Below are 18,325 nucleotides of genomic sequence, written 5' to 3'. Positions count from 1 at the left end.
ACATTATTCAATCCATAAGGCTAACTGAATGACAGTGCAATCATCAATAATTAAACCAAAGGCACAATTTTCCAAATCACTTTTAGTTAAGCAGAATAAATTCTAGCTTTTTAAAAGTCTAAATATACAAAAAACTCAAAGCAATCTGTTTTTCTACCTGAGATCAAAACAAGTTTCTTATATCCTATCTAAACATGATTCTTGACATTGAGGTAAATCTGAATTCACATAATATACTTTGTCAAACTTTTCCAAAAAAATTTAAGCCCTCCTTTAGAAATTCTCATGTTACACATACATTATGTACAAGATTAAGAGGCATGTAATGGGACCATGATACTACTAATAATGTGAAAGTAAAAAGTCATTCATTTATACAAAGTGTTCCTGTATGGTGCAGTATGAAATGGGATCACTGTCTTTGTACATACGCAAATCACCAAATGTTCAGAAACTGAGCCCACTTTGAGAAAAGTCATTCTATTTTTCTGGAGCAGAGGTTGCCAAGTTGTGATGTATAACAAAAATATTGTGTATAAGAGCTATGAAACCAAGTATTAGCCTAAATTGGCAGTAACTGCAACTTAAATTAAAAATTAAACCCAACTAGAGCTTTACTGTGGCTATACAACTTTTGCTTTGGGGCCTACAGGTTTCACTGAGGTAACATCCCCTTATCTTGCCTCTCTCTCCTCCTTGCACTCCCCCTGCCTCCAGCTTCTTTCTTCATGGCTGTCTTTGGCAATGCTTCTAAATCTTCAAAGCAAAAGAACCTGCTAGAGTAAATGAGGAGGATGAAAACTAACACAATACATGATGTACAAAAACCAATCTAAGATTATGAACCAAGAAAAAACAAACACTAGAAGGAAGGCTGAGCGGCAGTATACCCGCAAGGGAAAGTAAACATAAAAAAGCAATAGGGCATCTGTACTCTTGGCCCTTCTTGCACATTATCTCCTGATTGAGAAGAGCATGGCACCAAAACGTCAAACTCTCAAACGGTAATGACTTTGAAGGAGGAGCTAGAGAAGCGAATACATGATAAAGAAGTACAGCAGCAGCTTTAACGGTCAATGAGTTTCTTTGCTCAGGCATTGGCGACATCGGTATGGTCTTGGTTGGTGTCAGCCTTTTCTGTGAGCCAGTCTATTTGTCGATTTTGAGCCTCAATCTCATTGCCCATGTCCAGGGCCAAGTCTTTTAGGTTTCCTAGTATACTGCCCACTTGAATTGGTTCTCTTCCATCTCATTTTCTCTGGCATCGTTGGTTATACATTTAATGTATCCACTGCTAGCTGCTCCAGTGGTTGGTTGAAGCTGACCATTTGTCACATGGTCTGGCTGCATAGATAAACATTGCTAGGAGAGCTGTCTCCACCATCTCCCCATGTTGCCTTGCAGGTCTTACCAGACTCAAAGTTCTTTGTCCTATTACACGGGCAGACGCAAAGGCCACAGCACTCATTGGGTTCTGTTAAAGTCTTCTGTGTCTCTCTCATGTCTTTATTTGGTCCAGGCCTTCTTCTATGTAGTTTAGTTGCACCCCTTGTTCATCCAGCATAGTGACAGTCTTGATTCCTGCATCCTGAGAATTAAGGGCTAAGCCCAGTATTTTCCTTGTACTTTCCAGAAACTCATCCGTAACTGGATGAGTGGGTGGACTCTTAGTTGAATTTCTTCTGGTGATAGATTACCCATGAAGAATTAGAACTTTGGATAAGCACAGAAAGTGAAACGTAGATATTCAAGCAGCTCTGGCCACTCCTCTTGCTTTGCAATGGCTTGGACACCCCCAGGCCTGACCTGGAGCTACATCCTCCTAGTGCCTGCTTATTTATAGTTTTTTATATTAACTTTTTTTTTTTTTTTTAACCATTTCATGTTCTCATTTCTTCCTGTGGATTCATTATTGAAATACAGTTTTGCTTCCACCACCTGCTTTATGGTGTCACAAATATACATTTCTACGTTATAGATAACACAATTATATAGTTTTGTAGTATTGCTTTTTAAGTCAGCTGAGGGAAGAATAGGTCATTACAATGCCTCTTGTAATTTCCTACAGTTACCTTCTTCAGCACTTTTTTTCATGGATATTTGAATTACTGCGTGGTCTCACTTTGAAAAATTGAAAAAATTCACTATTTCTTGTAAGATCGGTTTCCTAGGAATTAATTCTTAAAATCTGAGAATGTCCTCACTTTGCCTTCATTTCTGAAGGATAGTTTTGTTAGAAGATTCTTGATGGATGGTTTTTTCCTTTCCAGCACTCTGCATGTTATCATCCCACTGCCTTCTGGTCTGTTTCTGATAAATCAATCATTAATGGAGTTTTCTTGTACCTAGTGGTTTTTTGTCTTCAAGATCTCTGTTTTTCAGTATTTTTAATCTGACATGTATGTGGGTGTAGACCGAATGGTCTACTTTCTGTTAAGAATTTACTGATTTTTCTCAGATTAATGTTTTCCACCAGATTTGGGATTTTTAAGCATTAAGAAATCTTCAAACTATTTTTATGTGTATTTTCTTTCTTCTTTCTTGGGAATTCCCATTACACATATGTTGGTGATTCATATTTCTCTCAGTTATTTTTCACTCCCTTTTCTCCTGCTCTTCAGGCTGTTATTATCTGCATCATTTGATTCTTCTAAAATACTTTGTTTTCTATTTATGAAATATCATCATACCTTTACCTTAGCATGGGTTTAGTTTTTTAAAAAATATACTTATGAGAGCTTCTTGGAAGGTTTCTGTGCTTCGAACATCTGGGTCCACTCAGAGGCAGTTTCTTTTTACTGTTTTGAAATCCCCTTGGTTCTGGGACACACTTTACTCTGCTTCTCCACAGATATTGGAGCTTTTTGTTTAAAATTGGATAGTTTAGATAATACAGCAGCTCTAGAGACTCATCCACTTCTCTTCCCAAGGCTTTTTAGTGACTCAGCTAGACTCTCCAAGTCCATATACCCTGCACTGTACAGCATCTGATGCTCCTCTGGAGAGAGCACAGCCTGAGAATGTGCAGTCACTCGGAATCCTCCCTCCAACCCCAAGGACAGTTTTAGAAGGGCATTTAGGTTGCTTTCTCCAATCTCCTCTTAAGGGTTCTAGTTTGCCTCCACTGTTACCACACTGTAATTAACAGCCACTAATTGTTGGTGGGCCTATTATTTTGGGCACTTGGGTGCAAATGGCTACACAGTTTGAGCCAATTAAATTCAGCCCTTATAGTCTCTTTGAGGCTTGTTCTAGACCTAGGACTACTCTTAGTTGCCTTTCATTCTCTGTTAGGATTATCACTGGTTTCCCTTTTGCCTGTTGCTATCACAGAGTTACCAGTCTCTTCGTCTGTCTCTACTCCCACTCTAAATTTCCTTTGTCTATGGCAGCACCCTTAGGCTTTAACTTAGAGGATGCTATGGAAGCTGTTTACAGTCTGCTTACTGTCTCAGAGTTGGGGATGGGGAGAGTAGCCTGCTTTTCTAGGAGTGATAAATAGAGCAGTGGTCTATAAACAGAGCAGTGTGTGACAGCTCCTGGTCTTGTTTGCCTTTCCTTGCATGGAACCTCCACTCATAAGCTGGGGCAATAGCGATCAGAAAACAGTCATCTTGGTCTACCATTCCTGGGCTAGATCTTCAGTGCTTTAAGTGGGGACTGGGTAGAGGAAGGAAGGTCCAGTCCTCTTTGCTACTGTTACCTGAAATAGAGCTCTGTGACATAGAGCTTGCGTGGAGGGGGCAGGTAGAATGAGAAATGCTAGCAGTCCACTCATCCTAAGGAGAAACTGTGGGCTGAAATTGGGAGCTAGGGGGAGAAATGGTGTGGCTCAAATACCAAAGAGACTTACTATTCTTACCAAGTTTTAGTCTTTTCTTGAATAAATGTTTCTGTAATAAATGTTTTTATTTGCTATATGCTTTTATGACAATTCCCAAGACTTTAAGTAAAAAATATACATGTATTTACCAGTTATGGTTGTTGTCACTTGGGAGTCTGCAGATCATGTTGCCACTCCAATTATTTTTGAGAGAGAGAGTATGAGGGAGGGAAGGGCATGGAGGGAGAGGATCTTAAGCAGATTCCTTACTGATCGCAGAGGCTGACACAGGGCTCCATCCCAGGATCCTGATATCATGACCTGAGCCGAAATCAAGAGTCAGACACCTAACCAACTAAGCCACCCAGATGATCCTTCCTGATTATTTTTTAATGCATGTTTTAAAATATAAGCAATCAGAACCCTTTACATAGGCAGTATGCTCAAAACCTGAAAAAGCTTTCTGCTGCCGTCAGTTGATTCATCATCAACACACAGCCTACAGAATAAATAGGCAGTTCTTTAATAGTTAAATATATTCCAGAAGTAAGGAGTGTTTATAATTCATTTACAAGTGAGTCTGTTACACCAGTAAATGCTGTTTAGCCTGTTGTATAAAGTAAATAACGCTTCGTAAGAATTAGTCCTGGAATAGTTTGCTGAATTCCTATTTCCAATCCAGTAGATTAAAAACACAATTGTGAATGATATAAAGACATAAGAATCATATTGTGATAAAATCAATCTCAAAAATAGAGAATCCAGACCTTGCTGGATAATTTAAGAACTCATAAGTTTTCCTCAACTTAAACATGAGTGCCACACAGAAAATATTGAAAATGTCTTTCAATGTGATGAAACTGTACAAAACTCTAGAACATGACCATTAGATGACCAATGTATCAAAACCAATGGGATTTAGAAAACACATCTTAATTATGAAGTAAGCAGAAATAAAAAGACAATTTACAAAGAATTATAACTAATTTCTAATCATCATCAGAGTCCGAATCATATTTCTTCCCTCGGATAGTTTTCTTTTCCAGCTTTGTGAAGTTTGTTCCAAATTTCTTTTGGCTCTGAAATGGTGGCTCCATTAAATTTCCACTAAAAATAAAGCAAATGTGAAAAGCATTTATTCTTTATGATAGTACAGTTGGTATGCTAACCTGCACAAAAATCTCTTTTCTTCCTAACCTATGGAGTAAAGTTTTCTTTAAAATGCTGGTGTCAAGGAAGACATATATTATTCATATTGATGGTTAAGAGTTTTAAACTCTATTTTGTATTACTAAATGTTTTTGATCAAAAAAGTTTTTCCATCTGTTTTGGAGATGCTGAACTTGGATTAGATCTTCTTCACTATAAGAATGATACAGCAAAATGATCTATTTTTTACAGCTTATTATGGCTGGTAATGATACTGTATCACATCTTTTAATGTTTAAAAAAACATCAATAAAACTCGTGGAATTCATTATCATTAACCTGGAATTGGTATGAAATTTTTCAATAGTGCTTGAGAAATAATTGAGACATTTTCTTCTTTCAAAGGTTATTTAGGAAGATTCCTGGCACCGAGATTCTGGTTATGAAATATCATTTGCCACTGAGAGGAACCACAGTGCCTTGGGTAATAGTCCATTCTTGGGAGAGTCCCTCTAAGACTTACTTGCACCAGAAAGAAATTGTGGGGACATGTAAAAAGGACATAGAAGCCTGCATGAAGGGGGATCTCACTGGCCAAATATGGGGCAATTTGGGCTTCAAAACAAATAATATAAGTAACCACCTATAACCCACTGGGTAAAATAAGCTACTGCCCATTCTAATATGAATAAATGAAAAAGTAAATTATGAGGGATATGGAAAAGTTCTTCTTAAATCACTATTTGGCTTGGTACACAACCTGTTAACCAATGCTCACCACCAGAAATGAGACAAAACATTCTTTACTTCCTGGTGTGCTACGCCAAGAAGAATACAGTGTCACTTCTATCATGTACCCATGAGAAAATGCATAGTCCAAACTTAAACTTGAAATGTTAGACAAATCCAAACTGAGGGGTGCTCTACAAAATAACTAGGTTGTATTCTTCAAAAATGTCCACATATTGAAAAATAAGACAAGTTGTCACAGATTAATGCAAACTAAAAACACATAGTAACTATATGAAACATTTTAGTATGCAGGATCTTATTGGGACAGTCGCAGAATTTGAATAAGATCGGTAAACTACCTAACATTTCCTGTCTTAATAATTGCACTAAGGTTACACAAGAAAAACCCCTCAATGTTAGAAAATACACAAGGAAATATTTAGGAGCAAAGGGACAATACATCTTCAACTTCCACTCAAATGGTTTTGAAAAGAAAGTGTGTATTCAGAAAAAGAATGATAAAGCAAATGTAAAATGCTTAAAATTGAGAGACACAGGCAAAAGATAGATGAGAATTCTCTGTACTACTTTTCAACTTGTTTAAAGCTTGAAATAATTTCAAAATACATTTAATAAATACTAGTATTTTGTTATTAAGAAACTAAAACCTAAAACTCCAAAGTCAATTTCTATAATGTATGCATAATTTAGGCATGTGTAGGGGAAGATTCAGAGAAAAAGGAACAGGGAAAAGAGAACTTTCTACTTATTGAAAAGCACTATGACTATAGAATGATAATTGTATAATTTTATCTGTTAATTTTCCAAGTCAAAAACAGGCACAGAAGGCAGAATGACAGGTTCTGATTTGTGGAATCAGATAAACCATTTGGCGAAGTGGACAAGGAGATTAATGGAAAATGGAAGTTGGATTTTAGACTGTTTTCAAATTGAGACTGTCTCCACAATAATTTAAGCTGATCACAGAAATGAGATTATACACTTTATCATATTCTACAAGACAGGAATAGCTAATTGAAAAATCTGATGTTCAAAAGTAAGTCATTATCAATTTGAATAACCTGGTTTAAATCAGGGAAGAGTCAATTCCAAAGTGTCATTTGGGGTTTTCAGACTAACAGAAAACTAGATTCAATAGGATCTGTTAGGATGAAAACTTACGCATAGTTAGGTGTACTCCAAGACTCAATTTTATCTGTAACTCTGATTTTGTTGTTAGATCATGCTAATAATGTACATTTTAAGAAATGTGTTTTCATTTGTGAAACATTTTCTACATCTAACCCAAAAGACCTTACTTAGCTCCATAAAATGAATGTTAACATAAAAAAAAAACTTCTCTAAAAATATCAACTGGATATGGAATTAAAATCAGTTGTTTTGCTAAAAATTACCTGTAATTGAGAATATCAGAACAACCCAGCCTCCATTCTAAAGTTTCTGTGGTGAAGTCATCTGTATTTCCTAAGTCAGTAAATCCAACAACATAATCTTGTGTTTTTCCATCTTTTACCAGTGCTAGTGTGGGAATGACTTTGATACGCAGTCTCTCACAAAGGAAAGGTGCCTTTTCCACATTCAGCTTCAGAAATTTGGTCTCAAGATGTTTCTTAGACAGTATCACCAAATGTCGGTCTAATATTTTACACCTGTAAATAAAAACATATAGAAAATCAAAAGCTAAAACAGATTTTTCATATTAAAAATAAATATCGTTAGAGTACTTCTAATTTTATAGTTTTTCTGCTTGAGTCTCATAATTTGACAGCCAGCTTGTGTCAGATGACCTCATTTTATTTCATAGGTTAACTGACGAGAGGCAGAAAAATCATCCAGTATTCCAGAAAGTCATATATGCCTTAATGATACTAATAAAAAACAAAATACTAAATACACCCTTTCAGTCACAAGTGGTTCATGAAGTTGTCTTGTTCATGGTAAGAACAAAAAACTGTCACTTCTCTTAGGCATGTTTCCTAGTGTCTCATACACAGAGCTTGAAGGGTGACAAATCTGACTTGATAGAACTCAGAAGAGGATTTTCAGCATTAGAAGTGTACACACAGTGCCATATTTGGAAGTCATTAAGACTGAACGGTGACACCAAGAAGGAATTCTTCTAACTGCAACTATCATTAAGAAGCACAGGGTAGGGGCGCCTGGGTGGCTCAGTTGGTTAAGCGACTGCCTTCGGCTCAGGTCATGATCCCGGAGTCCCAGGATCGAGTCCCGCATCGGGCTCCCAGCTCCATGGGGAGTCTGCTTCTCCTGACCTTCTCCCCTCTCATGCTCTCTCTCTCACTCTCTCTCTCAAATAAATAAAATAAAAAATCTTTAAAAAAAAAAAAAAAGCACAGGGTAAAGGGTATAAATGTGGTTATATGGTTCTAAAGAAATGAAAAATACCAATAGTAACTTTTATTAAGGCACTTTCTATTGAAAAGAAAAATGGAAATGACATTTTCTGAAAATTAAAATGTATTTTAAACTGGTTGATACTTTAGTGTTCCTGAAACAGACTACTGTAATAATCTTTTTTGAGTAGTTCTTTTTTTTTTTTAAAGATTTTATTTATTTATTTGACCGAGAGAAATCACAAGTAGGCAGAGAGGCAGGCAGAGAGAGAGAGAGGAAGCAGGCTCCCTGCTGAGCAGAGAGCCCGATGCGGGACTCGATCCCAGGACCCTGAGATCATGACTGAGCCAAAGGCAGCGGCTTAACCCACTGAGCCACCCAGGCGCCCTTTTTGAGTAGTTCTTAATCATAGTGTTCATTAAAGTCAGCTTTTAAAATATATGATCTAAAATTCTCTGCAAGTGGAGCTGGCAAACACACAGGTGATTCTCATGTCCCATAAAGTTAGATAACTACTGCTTTAGATGATGAAGACATCAAATGTTTCAAAATTACTAGTAGGCTTTCTGCATACTTCCTGGTGTAAAGTTATTCCTGAATTAGGACTGGGTCCACCAAGTTCCTGGTAGCCTTGATGCCTCATCACTCTACCTTTGAATGCATCTTTTCATATATCACCCATGTAGTATAGCAATGGGAGTGTAGTGAAAAATAGTTGGAGAGAACAAGTTAATAAATGGTTCCTGAATGAAGCTCAAAACAAATGATAAATGAACCATTATATGCGAAGTATTTTCTTGAAGACTCGTAGGTAAGTCAACTCCATGGTTTTACTAGAGTTATATGGAACCTATTTTAGGTAAATCTATAACTGTACCATTTGTTAATTCACTTAAAAAAAAAAATCCAGAAGCAGCAGGCTTAAATCCTGGGTTCAAATCCTCTTCTGTCATTTAGTAGATGAGTGACATTAGGTGAGTCACTTAATCTCTCCCGTCTTGGTCTCCATGCATGAAGCTTTGGAATTATACCTACATAACTACCTCAAAGGGTCACATCAATGTTCCAGGATTTTATACATGAAGTTTCCAGTCTACTATGTACCCAGAACTCTGACAGATCTAAAATTTTCTAATGATTTTTTTTTTCTATTTTTTAAGCAATCTCTATATCCAACATCAGGCTAAACTCAAGACCCCAAGATCAAGTCAGATGTTTTACTGGCTGAGCCTGCCAGGTATCTCTTGATTTTTCATTTTTGCTTTAAAGTAAGTACTCCTGGTATTGCACTGTTTATAGAACCATCAGATATATTTACTGAGCACCTACTATGTGTCAGCCATTGCTGCTCTAGGGGTAAAAACTTGGGAGAATGGTGAACCACAATATAGGCAAACTCTGTTTTCACAAAACAATCTAGTGGGCAAAAACATCTAATAAACATCAAATGATATCAACCTTAGAGACTAAAATGATATTAATATACTACCTCATCATGTATGTCAGAGGTAGGCAACTTGAGAAATGTGTGCCAACTGGAGAGGACTGAGTACCACAGTGACAGAGGGCTTCTCTGATACCCTTTCTTTCTTTTCTTTTTTTTTAAATTTTACTTATTTATTTTTATTTATTTTACTTTTTTATTTCAGAGAGAGATCACAAGTAGGCAGAGAGGCAGACGGGGGCGGGGGTGGGAAGCAGGCTCTGTGCTTCAGCAGAGAGCCTGATGCAGGGCTCAATCCCAGGACCCTGAGACCATGACGTGAGCTGAAGGCAGAGGCTTACCCACTGAGCCACCCAGGTGCCCCAATACCCTTTCTTTCCTAATCCCTTCCCATACTTTCCCTTATAGGAGTTTTTACCAACTCAACATTTTCTTTCATTTTTATTACCTTAATCAGTGCGTCCCAGGCAATCAATCCCTGAAAGACGTTAATTAATAACGAAGTTATTGGGTGGTGAGTTTAAGACAAGGGCCGAGCAGACTATGGAAATGCGGGAAGAGGGCAAGGCTGAGACAGCAATGAACGACGGAGACTCTATACTGGAGTGTGTGTCTGTCTGAGGGAGGTGGCTGCTATTCAGCATTAGCAAACTGCCTTTCTACTGAATTCTAGGTCTGTTATTAAGTTATTTGATTTCTTAAAACATCTGAAATCTGGACTTCTAAAAAAAATCGTATCTCTTAATTTTTAGAAGTTGCAACTAATCACATTTGGGGGTTAAAAGAAAGACTTAAGATATGACCTTTTCTAGGGGTATTTTCATTTTACAAGGACTCTGCCTCTGTAGAGAGGCTTGCAGAGCTGGGTTGTCCAGAAGAAATCACTTTCCTCTCCTTCCAGCCAAGCCTGGCACGCCCAATGATGCTTCTAGTGAAAGGTTTGCTCAGATCACTGTCTCCCCACGAGTTGCTGGCTGAGAAGGAGTGAGTGAATTCAAAGCTGGTGTTGGCCCCACTCTCAACACTGCGCTTATACCATACCAGTACCAGAAAAGGGAGAAATAATTCTTGTATTGACAAAAACAAATTTTTACGTGTACATCTCTTACATGTTTTTAAAGTTACCTCGTGAAAATACAATTCAGAAAATAGCCAGTTCTACGGAAATAATCTTGATTTAGAATAATGTTCATTTAAACATTTTTATGTACAATGGGTTTTTAAGTTAATCTTCAATATAACAATTGTTTAACTTTAACAGAGACATTTACTAAGTACAAAGAAACAATTTAGAAATAGTTCCAATTTTTTAATTTCCCTATTATGTTAGTGTACCTCTACTCAAAGATCTCTTCATTTTTAAACAAGTCACTGATGTAAACAAAGTTACCTGAATGTGGTGTCTCTGTAGAAATGGCAAACCACTTTTTTACTCTCCTTGACTTCTTGAAAAAAGTCTCTCTCACTAGGGATTTCTCTGTATTCCCCATGTCCTTTTGAAAGCCACTCCTAATTTGGAGAAAAGGGAAATATTATAAACTTGAAATATCTTTCAGTACCACCTTACATTTATTTTGTGTCTAAATTGCTATAATATTCTGTAACGAAGCTGATTTTATCGTGTAGAGAAATCAATTCCTCTTAGTGATTTCCTATGTCTCTAGTTTTAGTGCAGATATAAACCTGTGGGCAGGGACTATCTTTCAGCACAGTTTGTGTTTAAGACAATCATCTTTCTTGGTACCTTCACACACATTTTCTCAGAACTTCAAAAATAAAAATTTAGACTTCAGAGACTTAAAATGTAAATATCCATTTAATTTCTCTATACCCAAACTACTAAAATCAGAAGCATTAAGTCCAAGTTAATGCCAAGCTCTGAAAAACAATGCTCATGAGATAAAGCTACTTGGTCTTTGTAGGGAGGGAAAGGGGAGGGGTGGTTCCTGCAGCTCTCTGCAGCTCAAGTCCAGTTTGCTCAGAGGCAGGACCCACTTCTATACTGGCCACCAAGGGGGAGTATCCTAGGAAGAAAAAAATCACATGATGTCCAGAAACAATACAGATCCCACATAATGTCCAGAAATAATACAGATCCCATCTGTCATCTTATCCAACTTCTCAACCCAGTGTATCAACCCTCATCAATCATGCCTGACAGACTTTTCAGTTTCTCAAGCTTCCTGCTACAGGAAAGGTTCATCATCTCCACTGGAAGCTTGCTTCCTTTTTCAGGCAGCTGGTTTTAGTAAAAAGGAACATTGGGCTTACAGACAAAAGGCATGGGCTTGAATAATTGTTCTACCACTTATTAGGCTAAGAATTCTAATAACCTTTCTGAGTCTCCATTTCTTCATTTATAAAGTGGAAATCACGAAGCAACCATCTCACTGAGTTGTAAAAAAAGTAAGACCATCAACATGATAGTGTCTGGCACAGGTGCTTAAAAAGCAATTGCATGTATACTCTCTAACTGTTTGAAAGATTTTCTCACACTGAACTGCAAAAGATCTGTAAATTTGGTCTGTGGATCTATGGACCACTTAGGTCTATGGACCTAAGGTTAGAGAGAAAAGTTCTAATGTCTTTCACACATCAGTCCTTCCAATATCCTATCTTCTCTACCTCTCTCCCTTCATTTTCTTTTGGCTGTTTCTCATATGAAATGATCTCTACATATCTTACTTTCTAATTATCCTCCTCTGAACAGAGACTAATTCCTCCTTATCCTTTTAAAAAGGGGCAGAAGTCTGAATGCGGCCCTCCAGAAGTAGCCTACTGAGAAAGGGGCAAGAGTGCCATCTCCTTTCTTCCTCTGGACTTAAGCTAACACAGACTGTTACTAGTTTTGGTATCCATTTCACATTGTCTTATGCTGAGCTGACACTCACAGGAAGCCCTGGTGTTTCTCCCTATGTGACATTTCTCTGGTCAAACATCTGTGAACAACTTAAACTCTCAAGTACAACTCCTTAATGGCAGGTTAACATTTCATGTCTTTTCTTTTCTTTTTTTTTTTTTTTAAATATTTATTTATTTGACCGGCAGACATCACAAGGAGGCAGAGAGGCAGGCAGAGAGAGATGGGGGAAGCAGGCCCCACGCCGAGCAGAGAGCCCAATGCGGGGCTCAATCCCAGGACCTGAGATCATGACCTGAGCCGAAGGCAGAGGCTTAACCCACTGAGCCACCCATGTACCACTTCATGCCTTTTCTTGACTCACCAATAGCATTGCCCTTAAAAGAGTGTTTGTTTTTTAAAAAGCTCTTTAATTCTCATATGTTTAACCAACAGGTGGAAGACCTGAGCCTTTCCAAGTTCCTAAGAGGGAGGCAATCTTACTCTGAACCTCCAACACATGGCATCTCTCCCAAGACACTCAGCATACCCCGTGCTCTTAGTACAGTTTCTTTCAGAGTTGGTGCTATGCAGGGCATCTGCTGAATGTAATCAAGGAGGATGGGTAGAGATCACAGTGCAGGCTAAGCCTACCCAAGGCCTGGCAACTGGGCAGCACCTAGCTCTTGCTTAGTGGCTATCACCCAAGACTTTGGATGGGCTCTTCTTTTTCTCACCTGTCCTACTGCTTACTACTTAAGTCCTATGTCGCTAGCTGCTGTAACAAGAAGAGAGTACTCGGGTGACTGAGGCATATTGATTCAAATAGGTCTATTAAGTGCTTATGTCACTGCATATACTCATTTCCTGATACCTATACAGATCAGTAAATCAAAATTACTACGCAATCTATAGTACTCTCTCAAAAAGAGTATATATCATTAAAGCTTCTTGTCTACTTCCTTAAAAAGCATTTTAATAAAAAAGATCTATTACAATGCAGTGAAAACTGTAAAATAAGACCCTCTCCATTATTCTATGATAAATTAATTTTATATTGATTTGCATAGTAATTTTTAAAAAGTCCCTAAAGGCTATAGGACTTAGGTTTTTAATGATAAATATTCAGACTATTGTTTTTAACTTCCGACAGTTTCTTTTTTTTTTTATAAAGATTTTATTTATTTGACAGACAGAGATCACAAGTAGGCAGAGAGGCAGGCAGAGAGAGAGAGAGAGGAGGAAGCGGACTCCCCGCTGAGCAGAGAGCCCGATGCGGGACTCGATCCCAGGACCCTGAGATCATGACCTGAGCCGAAGGCAGCGGCTTAACCCACTGAGCCACCCAGGCGCCCAACTTCCGACAGTTTCATTTAAGCCATCATGTATGTTGCTTACTGCAAATCAGGTAGATTTAGTCTTTCTACAAAAAGATCCTGGTTATGACATTTTTAGTTGAACTATTAGCAATTAGTAGTGTTACATAACTGTGATTGTGAAATAGGAGTTTGTAGCAGAATCTCCTCTTATATTACCTTAGATAATTATTAGCATTATAATAAAAAAAGTCTCCTGGCTTCAAAACCACACTACACTCACACACCCTATTTTAGAAAACTCAAGCTATAAAAATAGAAACTCAGTCACATTACAAAACATTCTTTCCTTTTTGTAGCAATTCTTATAAACACTGAGAGTATAAACATTATCAAAGAGATGCTACAGCAGCACAAACAAAACTCCCTATTTCTTTGGAAAAGTTAAAAGTGCATGTTTTATTCACAGCCAACTGAGAGGAACCAGAATTGGTAATAATCTATTTCAATCTGACAAAAAGCAATGAAAACATTTTTAATCAAAATTAAATTTACAAAATTTAAGCCAACTGGTTTTGATTAGAGTGTATGAGGCTGTTCCACACTCTAGAAGACCAATAAGGATAGAGCTGTGGCCACCCTTCTTTGTGACCCAGCATGCATTCCTTTGAATAAATAAGCCATGTAATTGTTACAATGGAAATGCCTGAAATAATTTCTTCTGTGTAGATTGCTTTACAGCTCTCACCTCACTTGCACTGATCAGAGCTAAATTATAACTGGCTTTAAAATTACTTAAAAGGGAAACCACTGACTCCCGGTGCTCTTCATAGGCTCCTCCTCAAGCAAAAAATCTGAGCTCAAAAAATGATCTTGGGCACAGTGTTTCTTTTACTTGCCTGTGGATTAACATACTGAGCATGCTAATTTTTAATGTCTTTAAAACTAATTTTTTTCCCAGCAAATTTTTAACAGTTATAATGCTCTGTAGTAAAAAACAAAAACAACGCTAAAACTAAGGACTGAAATACAACTACTTCAGCACATGTATATGTAAGTTGTTAGGAGCATACTGTTAAAGTAATTTCAGAAAGCAGGGCAGAGAGGTTACTTGTTTCTGCTGTTGAGCTTTCCTTAGTGCCTCAAGTCTCTTTTCTTTGAGGCGTTCCAATTCATCTTCATCCATCTGATCCAGTTTCTGAATTTCAGAATCCAAATGTTCTTCTACTAGTTTCGTAGTCTGAAGCAACTGATTTTCCAGGACTTTTGAAAACATGTCAACAGATGCATTAGCTTCCATTCTTCTAAATGGTATAGCTCAGCCTTGGTGCTAGGGAGAATGTTTGTAAAGTTGGGGGGGAGAAAAAAAACAAGTAAAGTTTTCTCTCCTTTACAAAAATTCTAACAAATATATAATTTGTACTACACAAAATGTTCTGGTGACAATAACGAATTTCATGTTACCTATGAGAATTTTTATTTAAATGTTTTATTATTTTTTTAAAGATTTTATTTATTTATTTGACGGAGACAGCGAGAGAAGGAACACAAGCAGGGGGAGGGGGAGACGGAGAACGAGGCTTCCCACTGAGCAGGGAGCCCTATGTGGGGCCTAATCCCAGGCCCTGGGATCATGACTGGAGCCGAAGCCAAACCCCAAAGACTGAGCCACCCAGGCACCCCTAAATGTTTTATTCTTTTTAGAGAGGGACAGAAAGGGAAGGGGAGGAGCAGGAGAGGGAGAATTTTAAGCAGGCTCCACACTCATCGAGAAGCCTGAGGCGCGGCTAGACTGCAACACTCTGAGATCATGACCTGAGTTAAAATCAAGAAACCGACTAAGCCACCTGGAAACTGACTGAGCCACTCAGATGCCTCTTACTGAAATGTTTTAAAATTGAATTTTCCACAGGTTATAGTCACACCACTCAAAAGATTACTTAAAGCATAGTTTAGGTGCTTCCGACTTAGTTTGTGTTTCATTACAATAAAGCAAAGACAAGTCTTTTTTTTTTTTAAGACAAGTCTTTAAGACCAGAAAGAAATGGGTAGTTGGAGTTCTACCTAATGTCATATATTAACAGTGCTACTTTTCTTAAACCAGAAGAAAAATAAAGCAGAAATTACTGAATAATGAAGTTAACTGTAGAGAGATTTTACACCTACATCTACAAAACTTTTCTTCAATACAGAACAGAGTTCAGCCAAAAACCCATTTTTCAAGGTTTCTACCTAAATGATTAACTCCCAAGAAAGTACTTTACAATTTATGTAAAGAACAGTGCCTGGTATTCCCCAAATTTTAATTTCCATTGCTGTTCGCTATGACCTAACAAAATCTATGATGTTACAAAGATTGATACTGGTATGGATCTACTGACAGTGTTCTTTGATGTAAAACAGTATCACTCCAAATGTTAAAAATACTGATTTTCCCATCACTCCTTTATGTAACATAGAGTAGTTTAAAAACAGAATCTAATTCAGATAGGAAAGGAAGCTCTATCTCAATAACACATGTCATAAAATGTAGTATTTCCTATTAATAACAATCAGATGGAAATTTTATGTGTACCTCTGGGTTATTACTACAGAAATATAATTTATAATTTGCTTATGAAAGCAGGAAGATGTTGCATTTCAATTAACTATGACACAGTTGCAAATACCACTGAAGAACCAAAAAAAATCTTAATAAACTGTGAACTCACTGACCCACAGTGAGTGGGTCTCTGACACCCAGCCTGACTCACACAAACCCTCTACAACTACCGAACTGAAAAGAAGTCGTCTTCTTGCAAACTTCACTTTTGTTTTGTTTTGTTTCTTTCACAGGAAAAGCAGTTGAAGGCAATGATTTCATCTTTGTATCCCCAGAGGTAGCACTGAATGGAACACAGCAAGTGCTCAAAAAATATTTGTTAATATGGGGAGGCCTGAGTGGCTCAGGTCATGGTCTCAGAGTCCCGGGATCCAGTCCCACATCTCCAGCTCCTTGCTTAGCCGGGAGCTTGCTTCTCCCTCTGCGCCCACTCCTGCGCGCGCACGCACACACCCACACACACCACTCTATCTCTTAAATAAAAACCTTTAAAAAATGTTGTGAAGGAACATGTGCCTACTTTCTGTTCACATTATCCTTAAGATGAAAATGCTATACATTTTCAATGAATTATATTTCAAATATAGTAAAATAATTTCATGCTTCCTATCTCCAAAGAAAAATGTCAGTGAGGCTGTTTCCCTTAGGGTTGGAGCCGGATGAGGCAGAAAACTGGTTATGAAGACACTGACTTACATGTCAGAACCTGTTCTTACCAGAAATGGAGCGGATGCTGATCCCTGGAGTTTTATGAGATGAACTCAGAATTTAATTCTGGGATAATCGGGAACAGAAGCGAATACCAAAAGCTGTTCTGGGGACAGGTGATGGTCACCGCCTTCACAAAGGGGAAAGGAGATGGTGTAGCGATCCCGGTAACTTTTCATTCTTCAAACCACAAACCCGATCCTTCCTTTTTACAGTTCATCGGCAACAGTGGGAAGGGGCTTGTCCTCAAATTACCTAACCGCTTCCTCGACTCCCTTACATGCACCCTCCAAAACACCTTAACTGCACCCGAGACACCTTCCGAAAAGCATCCTGGCCATTCCCTGAGCCCATGGGGACAGACCAAGTCAGAGTACAGGCAGTCAGCCGATCTTCAACACCTCCCAAGGCGCATGCGCCGAAGCCGCCTCCGCCTCACTGACACCGACGTCTGGGCCGCGCCCCTCCCCCGCCCTGGCCGGACGTTGAGTGAAGTGTCCATCAGCACTGGGAGGCGGCGGCCGGTTTTTTCACACCATCCTCTGCCTCACCTGAGCTCTCGGTGACACCTGAGAATGAGGAACTGCTCCAGAAAGGCAGTCCACTCTGGCTTGACCCTCGCAGCTGCTGCCGGTGGCTGCGAACCGGCCGTCACTTCCGCCTCCGCTTTGGCTGCAGCCCTCACGTGATAGAAGCTGCGACGCCCGAGAAGTGGGGCGGGGGAGGAGGGCGTGCGTACGGTGAGCGCTTCTGCGCGTGCGTAGCTCCCATCCTCCGCCCCAAGATTTCCGATTCTTAGCCTAGCTCTGGGTAAACTGTCCACGGGGGAGGGAGCAAAGTATTCTGGAGGCTGTAGTTTATCAGTGCTCGGTCTGGCCGTGTTGGACTTTGCTAGGCTGGGAGCCTCAGTACTCACAATGTCACATCAGAAGAGAGAGAGCTACAATCTTGCTCCGGAGTGACACTCCAACTTCGCTTCAGTCGTGTTGAATGAACACTTTTTTTTTTTTTTTAATTTTAAGTTGAGGTATAACTTCCACAGCATGATTAGTTTTTACATACTTAACACCCGTAGTGTCACCGTCCAGATCCGGATGTTAAACATGTTTACCACCCTAGTAAGTCGGTTCCTTTTGTACTTCCATAACACAAATTCTTAGATCTTGCTCTCACTTTGAATGTAAAGGTTAATTTCTATTTCGGGGAATTAATGGGTGTGTCCTTGTTCATGGTAATTATTTTTTAGTGACTGAACAGACTTTATAATTAAAGGGCGTTACTGAGAGTCCCAATTTGTCCTAGATTTATTACCTGGAGCGCCTATACTGGTTCATTG

The 18,325-nt window shown here is 38.6% G+C and overlaps 1 protein-coding gene and 1 pseudogene across 2 annotated transcripts; both read right to left on the bottom strand.

The window, feature by feature from the left end:
- Positions 1-64: 64 nt before the first annotated feature.
- Positions 65-4,170, bottom strand: LOC131808500 (synaptosomal-associated protein 23-like; annotated as a pseudogene).
- Positions 4,171-4,323: 153 nt separating this feature from the next.
- Positions 4,324-17,679, bottom strand: TXNDC9 (thioredoxin domain containing 9). Of its 2 annotated transcripts, XM_059134540.1 has the most exons (6): positions 17,541-17,670; positions 16,998-17,119; positions 14,791-15,009; positions 10,915-11,033; positions 7,120-7,374; positions 4,324-4,930 (listed from the first exon to the last, which is right to left on the bottom strand). In XM_059134540.1, the coding sequence occupies exons 3-6, from the start codon at positions 14,977-14,979 to the stop codon at positions 4,813-4,815; spliced, it is 681 nt and encodes a 226-aa protein (XP_058990523.1). In that variant the 5' UTR covers positions 14,980-15,009; positions 16,998-17,119; positions 17,541-17,670; the 3' UTR covers positions 4,324-4,812. The 2 variants fall into 2 exon arrangements, with proteins under 2 accessions (XP_058990523.1, XP_058990524.1); XM_059134541.1 differs by lacking the exon at positions 16,998-17,119 and having other exon boundaries at positions 17,541-17,679.
- Between the last annotated feature and the right edge of the window lie 646 nt (positions 17,680-18,325).

The sequence above is a fragment of the Mustela lutreola genome, chromosome 9, assembly GCF_030435805.1.
Source record: "Mustela lutreola isolate mMusLut2 chromosome 9, mMusLut2.pri, whole genome shotgun sequence".
Lineage (NCBI taxonomy): Eukaryota > Metazoa > Chordata > Mammalia > Carnivora > Mustelidae > Mustela > Mustela lutreola.
The sequence above is the reverse complement of the archived record's forward strand: the minus strand, read 5'-3'. Positions and strand labels throughout refer to the sequence as shown.

Excerpts from the sequence above, each read along its gene's own strand:
- TXNDC9 (XM_059134541.1), bottom strand. The coding sequence starts at position 14,979 with ATGGAAGCTAATGCATCTGTTGACATGTTTTCAAAAGTCCTGGAAAAT. Across the intron at positions 11,034-14,790 it reads AAGCTCAACAGCAGAAACAA|GAGTGGCTTTCAAAAGGACA; the intron begins GTAACCTCTCTG and ends TCTCCAAATTAG. Across the intron at positions 7,375-10,914 it reads TACAGAGACACCACATTCAG|GTGTAAAATATTAGACCGAC; the intron begins GTAACTTTGTTT and ends TTTTATTTACAG.